The sequence below is a fragment of the Leguminivora glycinivorella genome, chromosome 11 (genome assembly GCF_023078275.1).
Source record: "Leguminivora glycinivorella isolate SPB_JAAS2020 chromosome 11, LegGlyc_1.1, whole genome shotgun sequence".
NCBI classification, from domain to species: domain Eukaryota; kingdom Metazoa; phylum Arthropoda; class Insecta; order Lepidoptera; family Tortricidae; genus Leguminivora; species Leguminivora glycinivorella.
Genome location: NC_062981.1, coordinates 8002949 through 8018234, shown reverse-complemented (window position 1 = coordinate 8018234; position 15286 = coordinate 8002949). Strand labels below are relative to the sequence as shown.

The 15286-nt window shown below is 31.1% G+C and overlaps 1 protein-coding gene across 1 annotated transcript; it reads right to left on the bottom strand.

Moving 5' to 3' along the window:
* Positions 1-6485: 6485 nt before the first annotated feature.
* LOC125231142 lies at positions 6486-13148 on the bottom strand. The gene is made up of 5 exons (XM_048136502.1): positions 13137-13148; positions 12677-12778; positions 12272-12397; positions 12008-12162; positions 6486-6950 (listed from the first exon to the last, which is right to left on the bottom strand). The coding sequence occupies exon 5, from the start codon at positions 6937-6939 to the stop codon at positions 6526-6528; it is 414 nt and encodes a 137-aa protein (XP_047992459.1). The 5' UTR covers positions 6940-6950; positions 12008-12162; positions 12272-12397; positions 12677-12778; positions 13137-13148; the 3' UTR covers positions 6486-6525.
* Between the last annotated feature and the right edge of the window lie 2138 nt (positions 13149-15286).

The following is a 15286-nucleotide window of genomic DNA, read 5'->3' as shown; positions in this document are numbered from 1 at the left end:
TAAACAGGATGATATTAATTTAAAGCATGTTTATGATGAACATGTAGGAAGTGATATGTCATGGTCTCAATTTCGTGAAATGTGTGCACAAGTATGGAAGATACCGTTTGATTACTTAGTCATAAATAAAGATTGTAATAGAAATTCAGGATGTTATAGAAAAGGATTTGATACATTTATAATTCTAGATTAACTTGATATATAAAGGATAGTATTACATTAAAAACTTATTGTTGAAAATGAAACCATCCAGTTCAGACATGGAACATAAAATTAACGAAGAAAAAATATTTAAACATAAAGTACTCAAATCTGCTGAAGCAGTAAGAAAAAAGTTAAACGCATTCGTGATGTTAAAACAAACGATAATATGATGTTGGAAGCAATGTTAAAACCAATCACAGACCCACTTGGTGAAATGGTAAAAAAACATAGTAGTAATGATAACAATCTTAATATTAGTGCCTCAGATTTCGATAACGATAGGTTTAAATGGAATAAGTCGGTAAAAACTTTGAAATATAGTCCTTCAGAACATGGGATGAAAGAAAGTTTGGATAATAAAACAATGCTGAGAAAGTCATTTGAATCTGAACCAAATTATAGTGAAAATGAATTAAATGATAGTGAATATAGTGATTCTTCATCTCAAAGAAGTGGGAACCAAAGTGATTCTGATACAACAAATAATGTATCATTTAGAACGTCAGACTCGTTTTATTCTCCTCGCGATGATCCTGCTTGGCAAAAACAATATTTTATCATGAATATTCCATTCGGTGTACGAAATGAGCGCGGAAAGCTAATGCTTGGATCTTACCCAATTTCTGTTAATGATGACAAACTCGTAATAGGTGGAGAAAGCTATTTTTTAACACGAGGCTTAAATGATTTGTTGTTTAAGAAAGTACCTGACTTAAAACTAGTAACTGAAGATGATAAACGATTGTATAAAACATTGTTATTGAAAACGAATGCACATAGACGTGACTTTGATCCAAATAAACCCATAAAAAGCAACAAGGGTATGAAATATTTAAACGTTATAAAACCCCTTTTCAAATTATCCAAACAACGCACAGTAAGTGAAGAATTATGTGTATCCGGTGAAGGTTTACCATCAATGAAAAAAGTAAAAAGAGATATTTCATATGTATATTGGGATGATCCAAACGAATTAGTAGACAGATTAAAACTGCTTATGGCATCGCGAGACGCTGGTAATACTGGGTTAGATAACGAAATCATATCCATAATTGAAGAATTACGTGAAGCAGGCTTGATAAATAATATATAAGTGAATACTCTTACCTTTCTAATCAGTCGAAGTTTGACTTTCAAGTAAAAAATGAATATAGACAAATTCGGACACCATGTTCATAAACGTTTGCGTACTGATGAAATCTCTGAGCTCAAGTACAAAGCTTTGCTTCGAACAGAAGCAGGAAATTTTGATCTAAAAACTGTTAGATTAAAAGGAGTTGTTAAACCATTATCTTCCGATGATGCAGTTAACAAACAGTACGTTGATGAATACATTCAAAACATGTACGAAAAGAAGTATATAGACTCTTTGTTTAACACAATAAATAATCAAATTCACCAACTCGTAACTCAGTTAAAACTGAACTTTTACACGAAGAAGGAGGTAGATGATATTTTAAAAAAAATAAATAATGGCAAAACAACAAATAGTGAACGAGATCCACCGGTCAGCGCGAAGAAATTTTAAGCGACGATCGGTTGTACTAAAAGAAATTGATGATTTATGGCAAGCTGATTTGATAGATTTACAAAAGCTTCATACTGTTAACAGAGGATATAAATATATTTTAGTCGTTATTGACACATTTTCAAAGTATGCATGGTGTACACCTATTAAGTCTAAAACTAAAACAGAAGTCAAAGATGCATTCGAACTAATAATCAAAACATCTAAACGGAGACCTAATAACTTACAAACTGATCTGGGAAAAGAATTCTACAATCATGAATTTGATTTCTATTTAAAATCATTAAACGTAAATCATTACTCAACTTATTCAATTAAAAAGGCATCTATCGTTGAAAGGCTGATAAAGACCATTAAGTTTAAACTCTACAAACATTTCAGTTTAGTTGGTAACTATAAATGGGTTGGTAAGCCATTAGACGATGTAGTAAAATCGTATAATCAGACCGTACATCGCACAACAAAAATGAAACCTATTGATGTAAATGTTGATAATGAAATGCAAGTATTAAAAAATATTAAAAGATCACAAGCCACTTTGTCTTATAAATTGAACAAATTTAATAAAGGAGATTGTGTACGCATTAGTAAGTATAAAAATGCCTTTCACAAAGGTTACACACCTAATTGGTCAACAGAACTTTTCACTATTACTCATGTGAATCGCACTCAACCTGTTACGTATCACGTTCAAGACCAGCATAAAAACACTATACTCGGTACATTTTACGAAGAAGAACTTCTGAAAACCAACCATCCAAACGTTTACCTTGTAGAAAAGGTTATTAAAAAAAGGGTAGAAAGTTGTATGTTAAATGGTTAGGCCTTGATGATAGCGAAAACAGTTGGATTGATAAAAGTGCCATTGTTTAATGTTATTTATATAATATCCTTTTAATGATAGTGTTATTATCTTACGGGATATGAAAGGGAGAGGACTCTTAAACAGCGCTATTAATAATTTGCCCTTCGAATTACACTTACCTGGTTATAACTATTGTGGTCCGGGAACGAAATTGCGCAAAAGGTTACAAAGAGGTGATAAAGGAATTAATGCGCTAGATAATGCGTGTATGAAACACGACATAGCATATGATAATTATTCTGATTTAGCTGGTAGACATCGTGCTGATTTAGAACTATACGAAATGGCGAAACAAAGAAGAAAGTCGAAAGATGCAGGGAGAGGAGAAAAAATTGCTTCATGGTTAGTTAGCAAAGTGATGAAATCGAAAATAAAGGCCGGTGCGGGTATAAAACCTTTTAAACGTTTTGTGTCCAAGATACGCACTGAATTAAAAAAGAAACCAAAAACAAAACGTAATATAATTGATCGAGCTCTTATTGCTGCGACAAAAATTTTCAATACCAATTCCAAGGTACGGGTACCTCGTATTATACCAATTCCAAAAACTGGAGGCTTCTTACCGCTGATACCTATTTTTGCCGGTCTGTCTGCGCTGGGATCATTAGCAGGAGGAGCTGCCGGAATTGCTAAAGCTGTAGGTGATTACAAAGCCGCCAGAAAAAATTTAGCGGAATCAGAGCGACATAACAAGATGATGGAATCTATTGCATTAGGAAAAGGCTTACACATTAAACCATATAAAAATGGCAAAGGATTATGTTTGAAAATTTCAAAAAACTAAATGAGAGGTTACCCAGGCGCGCTCTTTCAAATATTGATATTTTAAAACACTCATCTGATATTCCATATTTTCGAGGAGTTTATATGAGAGACAGTTTACCAAAGAGTCCTAAAAAAGTAGAATGTGGAATTGTTAATTTGGACAGTTCTAAAAACAATGGTACACACTGGGTAGCCTATGTAAAAGATAATAATTATTGTGAATATTTTAATAGTTATGGAGACCTTCCACCTCCGCTAGAATTAAAGAGGTATTTAAAAAAATATGATATTTACTATAATTATGACACGTACCAAAAGTTTAACACTGTCAATTGTGGTCATTTATGTCTAAAATACTTAAAACAATATTGGTATAACCGTTTAAATATCATCGCACAATAAACAGTTTATCATTCTCACAATGTCTTTCACTTTGTCTATAACTGGAACATCTTCCACTCTGTTAACAAACTATTCACCAGCTCTTCAACTGGATGGTGAATATGAGTGTGGGCTATTGTATATGTCAACTTTTAATTCTATACCCAACATAGACAACAGAAATAATAAGTTATATTATGGTAAAAACAAAGTAATTAAAATTCCTGAAGGATCATATGAACTTCAAGATATTGACGATTACCTTAAAGAACATATTGAAGGATGCTCTTTTGCATTAACATGCAATAATAATACCTTAAAAACATCTATTTTATGCTCTGAAAATATTCATTTCAACAAAGAAGGCTCTATCGGTAATTTACTTGGCTTCGGTTCAGAATCCATTCAAGCTAATATATTAACCGAATCCCCTTATCCTGTTTCCATTCTGTCGACAACTATAGTACGCATTGAATGTGACATAGTGAGCGGTTCATTTGTTAACGGAAAACCTAGTCATATAATTCACGAGTTTGTACCAAATGTGGCACCTGGTTATCGGATTATAGAAACACCAAAAAACGTTATTTATTTCCCTGTAACCCAAAACAGCTTAAATACAATTACGATAAGAATTTTAGACGTTAAAAATAATCTAGTTAATTTACGAGGTGAAGAAATTCAGATATACTTACATCTAAGGAAAAAATGATAGACTTCAATAAAACTTCAATCTCTCTTAAAAAAACTATCAGTACTCATCCTGCAATCATAAAAAGAAGACCTAAAGTGAAACTTACGAAACAAAATAAGCAATTCCTCCAAAGCTTACGGCTATTAAAATGAGTATATTAAACTTAACAGAACCTTTTGTCTTTGATAATTCTATCGAGAGCTTTGAATATCATTCATATAAGCCGTACGTAACAAGTTTTAATTTCAACGATGAAATACGTATACCTATAAACCAACAAGATCTTTATGTACTACCATCAGCAAGTTCTTTATACATAGAAGGTACTATAACCGCATTCAATAGAGAAACAAAAGCCGAGGTAAAAAGTGTTCTTTTTACAAACAACCCCATACTTCATCTATTTCAAGATATTCGATATGAATTAAATGGAATCGAAATTGACAAAATTAAAAACGCAGGAGTTACAACAACTATGAAATCTCTTGTATCTATGAATGAACTGGAAGCATCTATGTCTAAGTTATGGGGATTTGATGTCAAAGGCATAAAAAACACGCAAGGTTCATTTTCCGTGTCTGTACCCTTAAACAAGATTCTCGGGTTTGCTGAGGATTACAACAAAATCATAATTAATTGCAAGCATGAACTCATTATTTTAAGATCCAATACTAATTTGAATAGCGTTAAACTAAATGCGAATGAATATATAGACAATATTACTATATCTAAAATAGTATGGCGCATGCCTCATGTTAAAGTGTCTGATCGAGAAAGATTAAACTTACTCAAATGTTTGGAAAGTGATCGTGCCATTCAGATAGCATTTAGGACTTGGGATTTATATGAATATCCGCTCTTGCCTGAGACGTCAAAACATTCTTGGTCTATCAAAACTTCATCTCAAATTGAAAAGCCGCGTTATATTATAATTGGTTTGAAAACGGGACGAAAAAATGACGCTAATAAAGACATAACACATTTTGATCACTGTAATTTGAGAGATGTTAAAGTTTTTTTGAATTCAGTCTACTTTCCGTACGAAAGTTTTGATGTTAGTTTTTCGGGTGGAAAGTTTGCTATATTATACGAGCAGTATGCGAAATTTCAGCAGTCTTATTATAACCGTCTACAAGCGCCGTTGTTAAGTCCTCAAGACTTTAAAGATATAGCTCCTTTATTTGTTATCAACTGTTCTCGTCAAAACGAAACCTTAAAAACCGGATCGGTAGATGTGAGAGTTGAATTGGATTGTGAATCTGATATACCAAAGAACACTGCAGCTTACTGTCTGATTTTAAATGATAGTATATTTGAATATAAGCCCTTAAGTAATATTACGAAAAAAGTATCGTAATGCAGCATATATTTGTAGACCTTCAAGGATTTAAAACAAAAGAAAATGAATTTATTGTCAAAGAATTTGCATACAGCACGCTAGAATACACTCAAGTTTTCTTAATAAAACCCCTTTTCGTTTTTCTAAATTGGCGGAAAGTGAAAAGAGGCAGACAAGATGGATTGAAAAACATTTAGGTATTTTATGGCACGAAGGTTATGTTGATTATAGAGAATTTAGAAGACTTATTGATAACCATATAAAAGATAAGACAATCTACGTTAAAGGTTTGGAAAAAGTTCAATGGATTAAAGATTTATATCCAAAATGCACTATTTTAGATTTGGGTGAAAAAGATGTGCCTAATTTAAAAGAACTGTATAAAAAATATTGTACTAATGAATGTATTTTTAACTGTGTGTATCATAAAAAATCTTGTGCATTAAAAAATGTTTTATGTATAAAAAAATGGTATTTAGACAATCGACAAATCTAATTTTAATTTGTATTCAAAATGTGTTTCTTAAAATAAATGTTTGTTATTAATTATATTAGTTTTTTTTATACCATTCTATATAACTACTGATAACTACCTAATAAGTTTTTTATAGTAAATGTTATATTTTTAATTTTTAGCTTAGATTTTACATAATTTGCATAAGAAAAACTTATTAGTTAGTATGGATATAAATAAAACGACAACTTACTCATATAATATTTATTACTTATATAATATTTAAAATACAACTTTAATAACTAGTACTGTATCCACAAATTTTTTTTGAAATTTTATTTATTAAAGCCTCTGTGCTGTCAATAATTTCATCAAAATTATCGCCTGCAACATACTGCGCGCTCAGTAATACATTTTCGTTCTGTTCATCGTTTTGATCCCTTACATCCTCTGTTATGTTGATTATTTGAATTTTGATCAGTTTATTGCCTTTGATCTCATGATTATTTATCACAAAAGATGGTGGGTGTCCTTGAGTCCTTTTCACTACTTTATTATGAATGTTAACTTTATTACGTTTCTTGGCTTTAGGGTTTTCGATGTTCTTTTTAATTTTTTTATATAAGTCGCTATCGTCAAATTCTTGTGGTAGCTCAAACTCTTGTGCATATTGCGAAAATGGAATTGGGATGTCTTCGCTGTCTGCCATTTTTTGAAAACCTAAGACAAAACGAAAAATTATATAATATTGATAAATCAGATTACACAACGAACAAAAATGTATATAACCACAAATAAATTAATTTTAATGTTTATTTGATTTGTAAAATATAATATATAATTTTAATATATATATAATATATATATATATATAATTTTAATAAGTAGTTAGTTAAAAAACAACTTACCAGGTCTATGTCTGCGAGTGGATAATAAAGACGCGTTGATGCTATTCGAATGTAACCAATTAAAAATTACTTTGCGCTTATAAAGGTTAGCTATTGTTTGTTCAGCAAAATATAAATGCGCAATCCTGTTATATGATAGCTTTAACTTTACACGTGTGTATGTCTTTACCTAAACAAGTCACAACTTGTTTTATGAACACGTTTATGAATAAACTATCTATAGAAATGTTTAAGGTAAATTAAAATGAAAACAAGAAAATAATAAGATAATATATTTATTTATCATAAGACATCACTGAATAATATTGTTAAAATAAAAACACAATAAGTATAATAAGTAGAAGAAAGATTTATTTTTAGGACATATAATTGAATTAGTTATTATCTTCAACTTATATTTATAGTTTTTAATAGATTTATAAAATTAATATCAAAATGTTGTTTCAATTATATGTGCTATTCAATTTACTAATGACCTCTGACTGCATATAGTACAATTTATTTTATACAAAACATGACAATTGATTACAAATTAAACATTAAGTATTGAGGTATGCCCCCAAGCTTTCGTCACTATTTGGTTGTCAGATATCATACGCTTATCATCATTAGCTGAAAGGGCGACTTTATTTACACTTTGGGTAAATATATTGTGCTTAATCGACTTAAATAATATGTTTCTTCTTTTTATTTCATCTCCTTGAAATAATGATTTCACGTAATGAGAAAACTCAAATTTGCATACTACAGGTTCTCTCACACCCTTAGCTTTTTTAATAATTTTATCAACTGTTTTGATAGAATACACTTTAGAACGAAGTCCAACATACTCTTTAATCATTTTTCCTTTCATTTCATCCTTAAAAAGTCCTGGCACTTTTTTATTTTGAACAGGTAATAAAAGTTTATTATCAATATCGTAACAACTAGTATCGAAATATGTTAAAAAATGCATTCTTAAATCTTTAAAAAAGTCTTTTGTTTGTATATAATAAACAAAACTATCTGTATCCGTGTAACACATTTGTAGACGAGTATCATAAAAACGTTTAAATACTGAATAATGAAAATCATACATATGACTTTTAGATAACTCTAGTACAGCGAAACCAATGTAGATCGGTTTATCTAAAATTATTAGATCTGGTTTCAATTGAACTGCCACCAAATTTTCAGTAAAAACTGATACACTGTGAAAATTTGGCCTTGCAATTAATCTGTCAGCGGTGATTTTCTTTTTTGTTGTGTTATCATTGTCTGTCCACTGATTAACTAAGCGCACATCAACCCTTTTCTCAGTATTTTCTAAAGTTTTACCAAATATACTGTTATTCATCAATTTACAAAAATCTTGTTCAAAGACAGACGTTGCCTCTTGACGTAGCCTTGTATTCATATCAATATATTGTTTTAAGTAAGGGGACTGTTTGAACGTAATTACTCTATGTACTTTTTTTAATTTTAAACCATGTTTAAGACACGTTTTCAAATGTACATAATGAATCACATACAAATATTTGTCATATAGATTAGGTACCAGTTTATAATGCGTCCCACCTGGTGGAACACATTTTTCGGGACAAAATGGTAAATCATTATGTTTATCATGTAAATCATTGGGGTAAATAATATCAACTTCTAGAATGAAACCATAATCCGAGTCATCAGGGATTTGAGTGATATTTAAAGCACTTATTTCATTGGTTTCTAGAAACCTAAAGTCTGATAGGGGCATATACTGACACATGCTGTAACCATATAAATTATTACAGTCGATATAAATTAGGTATGAGTCTATCTGGGATGAGTCATAGTGAGGTAAGTATATGTTATTAGCCTTTGCATATCGTAGAGAGGTCATACAGACTCCCCCTCTTATTCCAGATTGGATCATCTTAAGCATGTTAAAGTCATCTATAAGCTCTAATTCAATACCAGTTTTCAGAAGCATGGCATCAAATGATAAGCTAGGTGTAGTTAAATAAAAAGCAGGATCCAAGTCATAGTGTTGTTTGCAAGTAGCGCGAAACTTTTCAAAAATATCGGTTAGCAGAAGAACATCCGTTTGCAAATATAGGTCTGTATATTCACCTAAATTTTGAATTTTAAACTGTTGCCATACTTTTTGCGCATGATTATAATCTTTTACAGAAATGTTCTCATCAGTGAGCGAATTATGAAAACAGTCAATACTTGGCAGGTATTTTTCTTCAAAACATTGCCATTTATTCATATACTCATAGGGAAACACACCTTTTCGTGTAAGTAATTCAAACTCCTCATCATTACAAAAATATTTATGTAAATGAACAAAGTCAGATTTCTGCATAGTTGTAGTTAGTTTTTCTAAACTTGTATCTAAAAATTTGAAAGAATCTACAAAACGAAGCTGAAAATACTCATTCTCGATAGGGATAAATTTAGTAAAAGAAATATAGTTTTCTTTGGTTTTAGGTATAACTTTGACGTTTCCAGGTGCCTCCCCCAATTTTTTGATAAATAGATGGCAATCATAACCAGACAGATTGTGAAAAAAAATAGGTACGAAACAAGGACGTTTATATTGTAAGTTACATATATTATGTGCCGCTCCCCGATATCTTCCTGTAATGTGACAGTGATCTCGAACCCGATCAGAAAATAGAAAATGGTTACAAATATGACAACGTTTAGCGTTCAAAAAGTTTTGGTCGTCATTCTCATTACATATTATTGGAGTATTTTTGTTCACAATTTTATAAATTTTAGCAACATCTTTGTAGATTGCCTCAATAAATTTATCGACGCAATCAGTACCGCGATAAGAGAAATAACGATTATGACTCGGATCTGCGTTACAAACAATATGATACCCAAAGGCAGCTGGTATATGATGATGCAAAGTTGTAGTGTTAGGGGTAAGACTATCACTAGTATCAGTATCAGAGTCACTAGTTTCAGTTGGTTGTAGTAACGATTCAAAATCTGCATATATAACGAATGGAACATTCTGTTTACGATCGAAATGTTTAAATTTAATTACTGTCCCCTTTTCTGGTAAAACGGTAACTATTCCAGTACACAAGTGATTTGCGAGTTCTTCCTGCGTGAGAAAAATAACAGACAGGTTTCGCAAAAGTATATCTTACTATTATGCTTTGTTACTTGTCTGCGCACAAGACGACTCAAGTCTTTAATTAGAACATAATGTGGTGGGTGACTACCATCGTCTATTAAAAGTAGGTTTATATTTTTTCTACATTTCTGATTACTAGATACTTTAGACTTGTAAAGGGGGCCCACAACAATTTTATTATTTTTCAAACCAAAAATCGTCAATGAAATCATAGGGTTATTTTTTTCGAATATTCTTATGTCATCAAATGTGACTGGAAAAGAAATTTGAGAAATATTCAAAACGTCTCGAAAATTAGGATAAGATGATACTCTTTCAGGGTGTTTTGTAGAAGGATGCAAAGCCGCTGTTACACACCATAAAAAACAGCATTGATCGTTGTTTTGTATATTTATACATGCTTTTTTGTTTTTTATGAACTTTGGCAGGTCAACATAGCTTGAACCTCGTAATGGTTGATACTTGTTAATGTTGATCTCTAAATGAGAGTTACTAACAAAAGCCCATCCACTATCACGGTCTTGAAATTCCTCAAATTTTTTCTTTAGACAGTTAACAACTTCGCAAAACAGTGACTCAAAATCATAACTTAAGTATAAAATTTTATTTTTAGTTCCAAATGATTTTATTGATTGACTATTATCTTTGAACATTAAAAACAATCCAAAGAGCTCGAAATTTACTTTTACGCACGTATGTTTCGTAAGTGAATTATCTAAAAGCCGTTTTATTTTGTTTCGAATAGAGTTCATAAACGCATCGACAGACGCCAGACTTTGGTCGTTGGTTGCTGATATACGATAAGTGGCAATGCGCATCCGAAATGCAGACTCTACTACTTCAACACCATCATTAAGTAATTTGTTAGAACATACAGTTGTTTTATGTGCAGTGCTTCGAAGATGACCTGTCCATTTATTTTTGTCTACAGATGAACTACACGGTACACAGAAAGGCATAATGAATTATGTTAATGCAAAAGATGTAGCTAAACTCACTAGGCTATTTTGAAACCGTAATTTGTCAAACACTAATTTAATACATCTATTTACTATTAGCATACGTTGTATTAATCAAAACAGTTGACTCGACTGACTTCTCATTAAGAATGCAATGAATTGTTAACACTATGCAAAGTATGGTAGTATAAGTCTATAAATATAAATCAAATAAAGTCGCAGTATTAAATTATCGCATTCGAAAATATTCTTTAAATTTAACAGAAAGTAACCTTTTATCTTACAAAAATTAATTTCTGTATTTATTCATTAAAACTTTTTCGCACATAAAATATTGAAAACCTATAATATTTAAGTATCTATTTTTGTACACAAACTATTTATATAAGCGTACGATAATATCGTACGCTATACGAATATATTATATTCTTAATGCAAAAACCATATTCGAGATTTAGTTATAGACGTAGGTATCTACCTTTGCTATTAACTATAACTTGATTTTGTCAACAACTTTGAATAAAAAATAACAAAATTTTGTTTAAATAGAATTCTCTTACTGTGGGAGATTTGAAAATATTCAACTAATTTTTTTATAATTATTATAATAAACAGGTTCACATTCTCCAAAAATATTAAAGGCTTGACCTAAGAACGTTTGTATTTGATTCCACTCGGAGGAATTCTCTTGACATTGCAATTTAACCGACGCTAATGCTTTTTTATAACGTTCTTCAGGCTCAGATTTTTGGTAATCATTAATGTTATACACTTTTAAATCAATGAAAAAATTACCGTCTGTTATCGTAGTGCGTCGACTAGAACCTGTCGATACGCGGCTGGTAAACGATGATGTTGTCTTGACGGTTTTCGAACTGCCCTCGCTGGTGATCTTCTCTTCTTCTCTTATGATTTTGAAGATATCGGTTTCAGGCGATTTTTTGGAAGAACTGAAAAAATAAAACAGAATTACAATATTTCAAGCAAATACATTATGTTATAGTTGCACAATCACAATAAAGTAATTTAATTTTAAAAACAACTAAAAATAAGTAGTACCTAGAGCCAACATTCTTATTTTCACTGGTTGACGTTCGTGCTTTTTTGGTTGTTTTTTTCTTTTGCGCGCAAGGTGTTGGTGAGGATGAATGTAGTACCCGTCGATTTTCTGTTTCAACTTCGGACCTTAAATAAGAAAAACAATATTAAATATATGTCAATTAATAATAATTATGTTGACACAAAACTAAACCAAGTTCATAGTTATGACTGACAACGTTATAAATAGATGAGAATAAGATAACTGAGAAATAAATTAACGTGATAAACACACAGATATGCCTTACCAGGATTAAATCCTGTAACCTCAAGCTTAGAAAACAGAGTCACTAACGACTAGACTAGCAGGAACTGTTAAATATAACTCTAAGGATTATTTTAATTAATATAAAATAAATGAATTACCTTGCGGCTGAGGATGATTTCCTTTTCTTGATATTCTTTGTAGCAATCTTCTTCGGTTCAGGTGAGGGCGTGCGCGTGTATACTGAACATTCGGAGTCAGACCTTCAAAAAAGAATAAAAATATACCAACAATACTTAAATCAAAGTTTTAAAGAGATTCGATATATAGGGTTATAAATACTTACTAACATTTTAAATGAAGTTGAAAGTTGCAGATTCCTCACTTAACAAAAATAACGAGCAGCTTCACGTCGCAATACAGAATAGTAAAGAAATTGTTGCATAAAAACGCATTATTTTATAGTGAAATATTTGATGAGTTGATATTAAATCGAAACATAAATATATGACTAAAGAACCAAGTTCTGACATTCAACTTTAGATCTAAATATTATAAATTTAAATAAATATTATCGTTTTTATAAATTGAAGCACATAATTTATATTCAAAGTATATTACCACTTGTATTTCACAAAGCGCCGACAAAGTATCGAATTAACAAATAATACCGCAAGTCTTGCAACACGTGTAAATATGACCGCTACCACGAGTACTTACCGATTAAGTTCAAAATGTTTTTTATTTTTTATTTCAGTATATATATATATATATATATATATATATATATATATATATATATATATATATATATATATATGACAAATACCATCAACACTATCGTTTTTCGTTAGTTCGGGTGCTACCTACGTAAGTATTAAACATTTTTGAAAGAAGAAAGAAAGTAAGAAAATAAAGACATTAATTGCAGCCAAATAAAATATACAATATGAGGCTTACATACTAAACAGTACAAAATCAGTTACATTGGGTTTGGTTTGTGGTTGCAAAAGGACACCACTCGACATATGCTCTGACACTGATGGTGGCACAGCGCTGGTCTTCCGTGGAGCCTTGGGTCGGGCGATAGTGCAATACAATAATTATTATACAATTAAAGGCACAGAGTAATTAAGAAAGTCAGTGACACACTATACAAGGACAAGACTACTTATAATATTTTTGAACATTTATGGAAAACAACTTAAAAACAAACCTTCTTCAATGCATATAATATGTATTAACATATTATATGCATTAATTATTTACACTAAATTATTATAAAATCATTAAAGAACAACAATGTTTCATACAATAAAACACAACTCACCTTTATAGAATGTTGGTTAAATAATATCATGGTATAGGACAATAAACACAGCGTCATCATTTTCAGTAAGTAACATGCAATTCTCATATCAGCGACATTGTTGATTGAAATAAAATACCTCGACACATTGTGATTAACACAACAGAAGCGTCATTTCGAATAATAGTTGTTGATATGCAGAAAAAATTATTACTATTATATATATATATATAAATGTAATTAACTTAAATTCAATACACTATTCTTTTCAATAGACTTATTTGTCAAAATAATTTGAATTTGCGATAGTGAAAAGCAAAAAGGTTCGCGTCTTTCCTGTAGATCATTTCAAAAATAAGGGTTTAAATCCTATCTTTTATTTAATCAGTCTGTATTACCATTACTTTTCATTCATTAAGCTTATCAGTATTATGTTCATAAACTTAGATGCGTATATGACTTAGGTAGAAACAGTAACCAATCTCTTATTTTATTCTTTAATCGGATTATTACATATCAACATATCGGACTCGACTACCTGTTATCGCATGTTCCGTCACTTGTTTATTTATATATTATATCCAAAGTATGACAAAGACAAAGCATAGCAGGTTCGACTATTTACGTTTCATAAACAATTTAGAGTATTAATACATACGTACTTTGTTAGTCTTACGATCATATGTATGTATGTAACTATAGACTTAAATAAAAATTATGCTTTATTTTCAGTGGATAACATTGTTTTTTGATTTAACCTTACTTTAAGTTTTGTTGGTTTTACATTATGAACTAAGTTTACATGAAGATAAAATTACATAAATGTATTTTGAACTTGAATACGATCGGACTATGGTTGAAATCGGTACTAGTAAAGGCAAATTACGTTAAATCTCGTAACACCAACGTCACATTTAACAACCAATCACATTGTCAGGTCTACATCGCGCTATTGAAGTTTTTTGTATTCGTTTGTATATATACAATTTACAATGAAAGGCATGTCGGAGTGACTGTGGCTATACCGACCGATAGTCTCAGGTACTCTTACCTCTTCGATGTTGCGAGGCATGGCCAACCTTGTGACATTGACTTGGTAACGCGGTGGCGTGTGCAACATACTTGGTTCTAATAACCCTACCTTGGGCAGGGTATGTATGCATGACACACTACAACGTGATGACGGTTAAACACATACGTGATGACGTATACAGCGATAAATTCCTGTCTCATGGTAGGTGCTGTATTACACGGGTGATCCATGTTGCTAGACGGTCGTAGTAACGTTGGAGATCCCATCCATACTCTAACATTACAGTCTCTGGCCAAGTCTGTGTTGTGAGAGTGTGAAAAACACCGTAATAAACCTAGCCCGGCAAACCTCTACCCGATGCAAATCTGGGCTATGATGGTGCGTTACGAGATCTGGTTCTCAAATAGAACAAGATCTGGTGGGTGCAAT

Bases quoted from the DNA above. Each gene is read 5' to 3' on its own strand.
- LOC125231142 (XM_048136502.1), bottom strand. From the start codon at position 6,939: ATGGCAGACAGCGAAGACATCCCAATTCCATTTTCGCAATATGCACAA.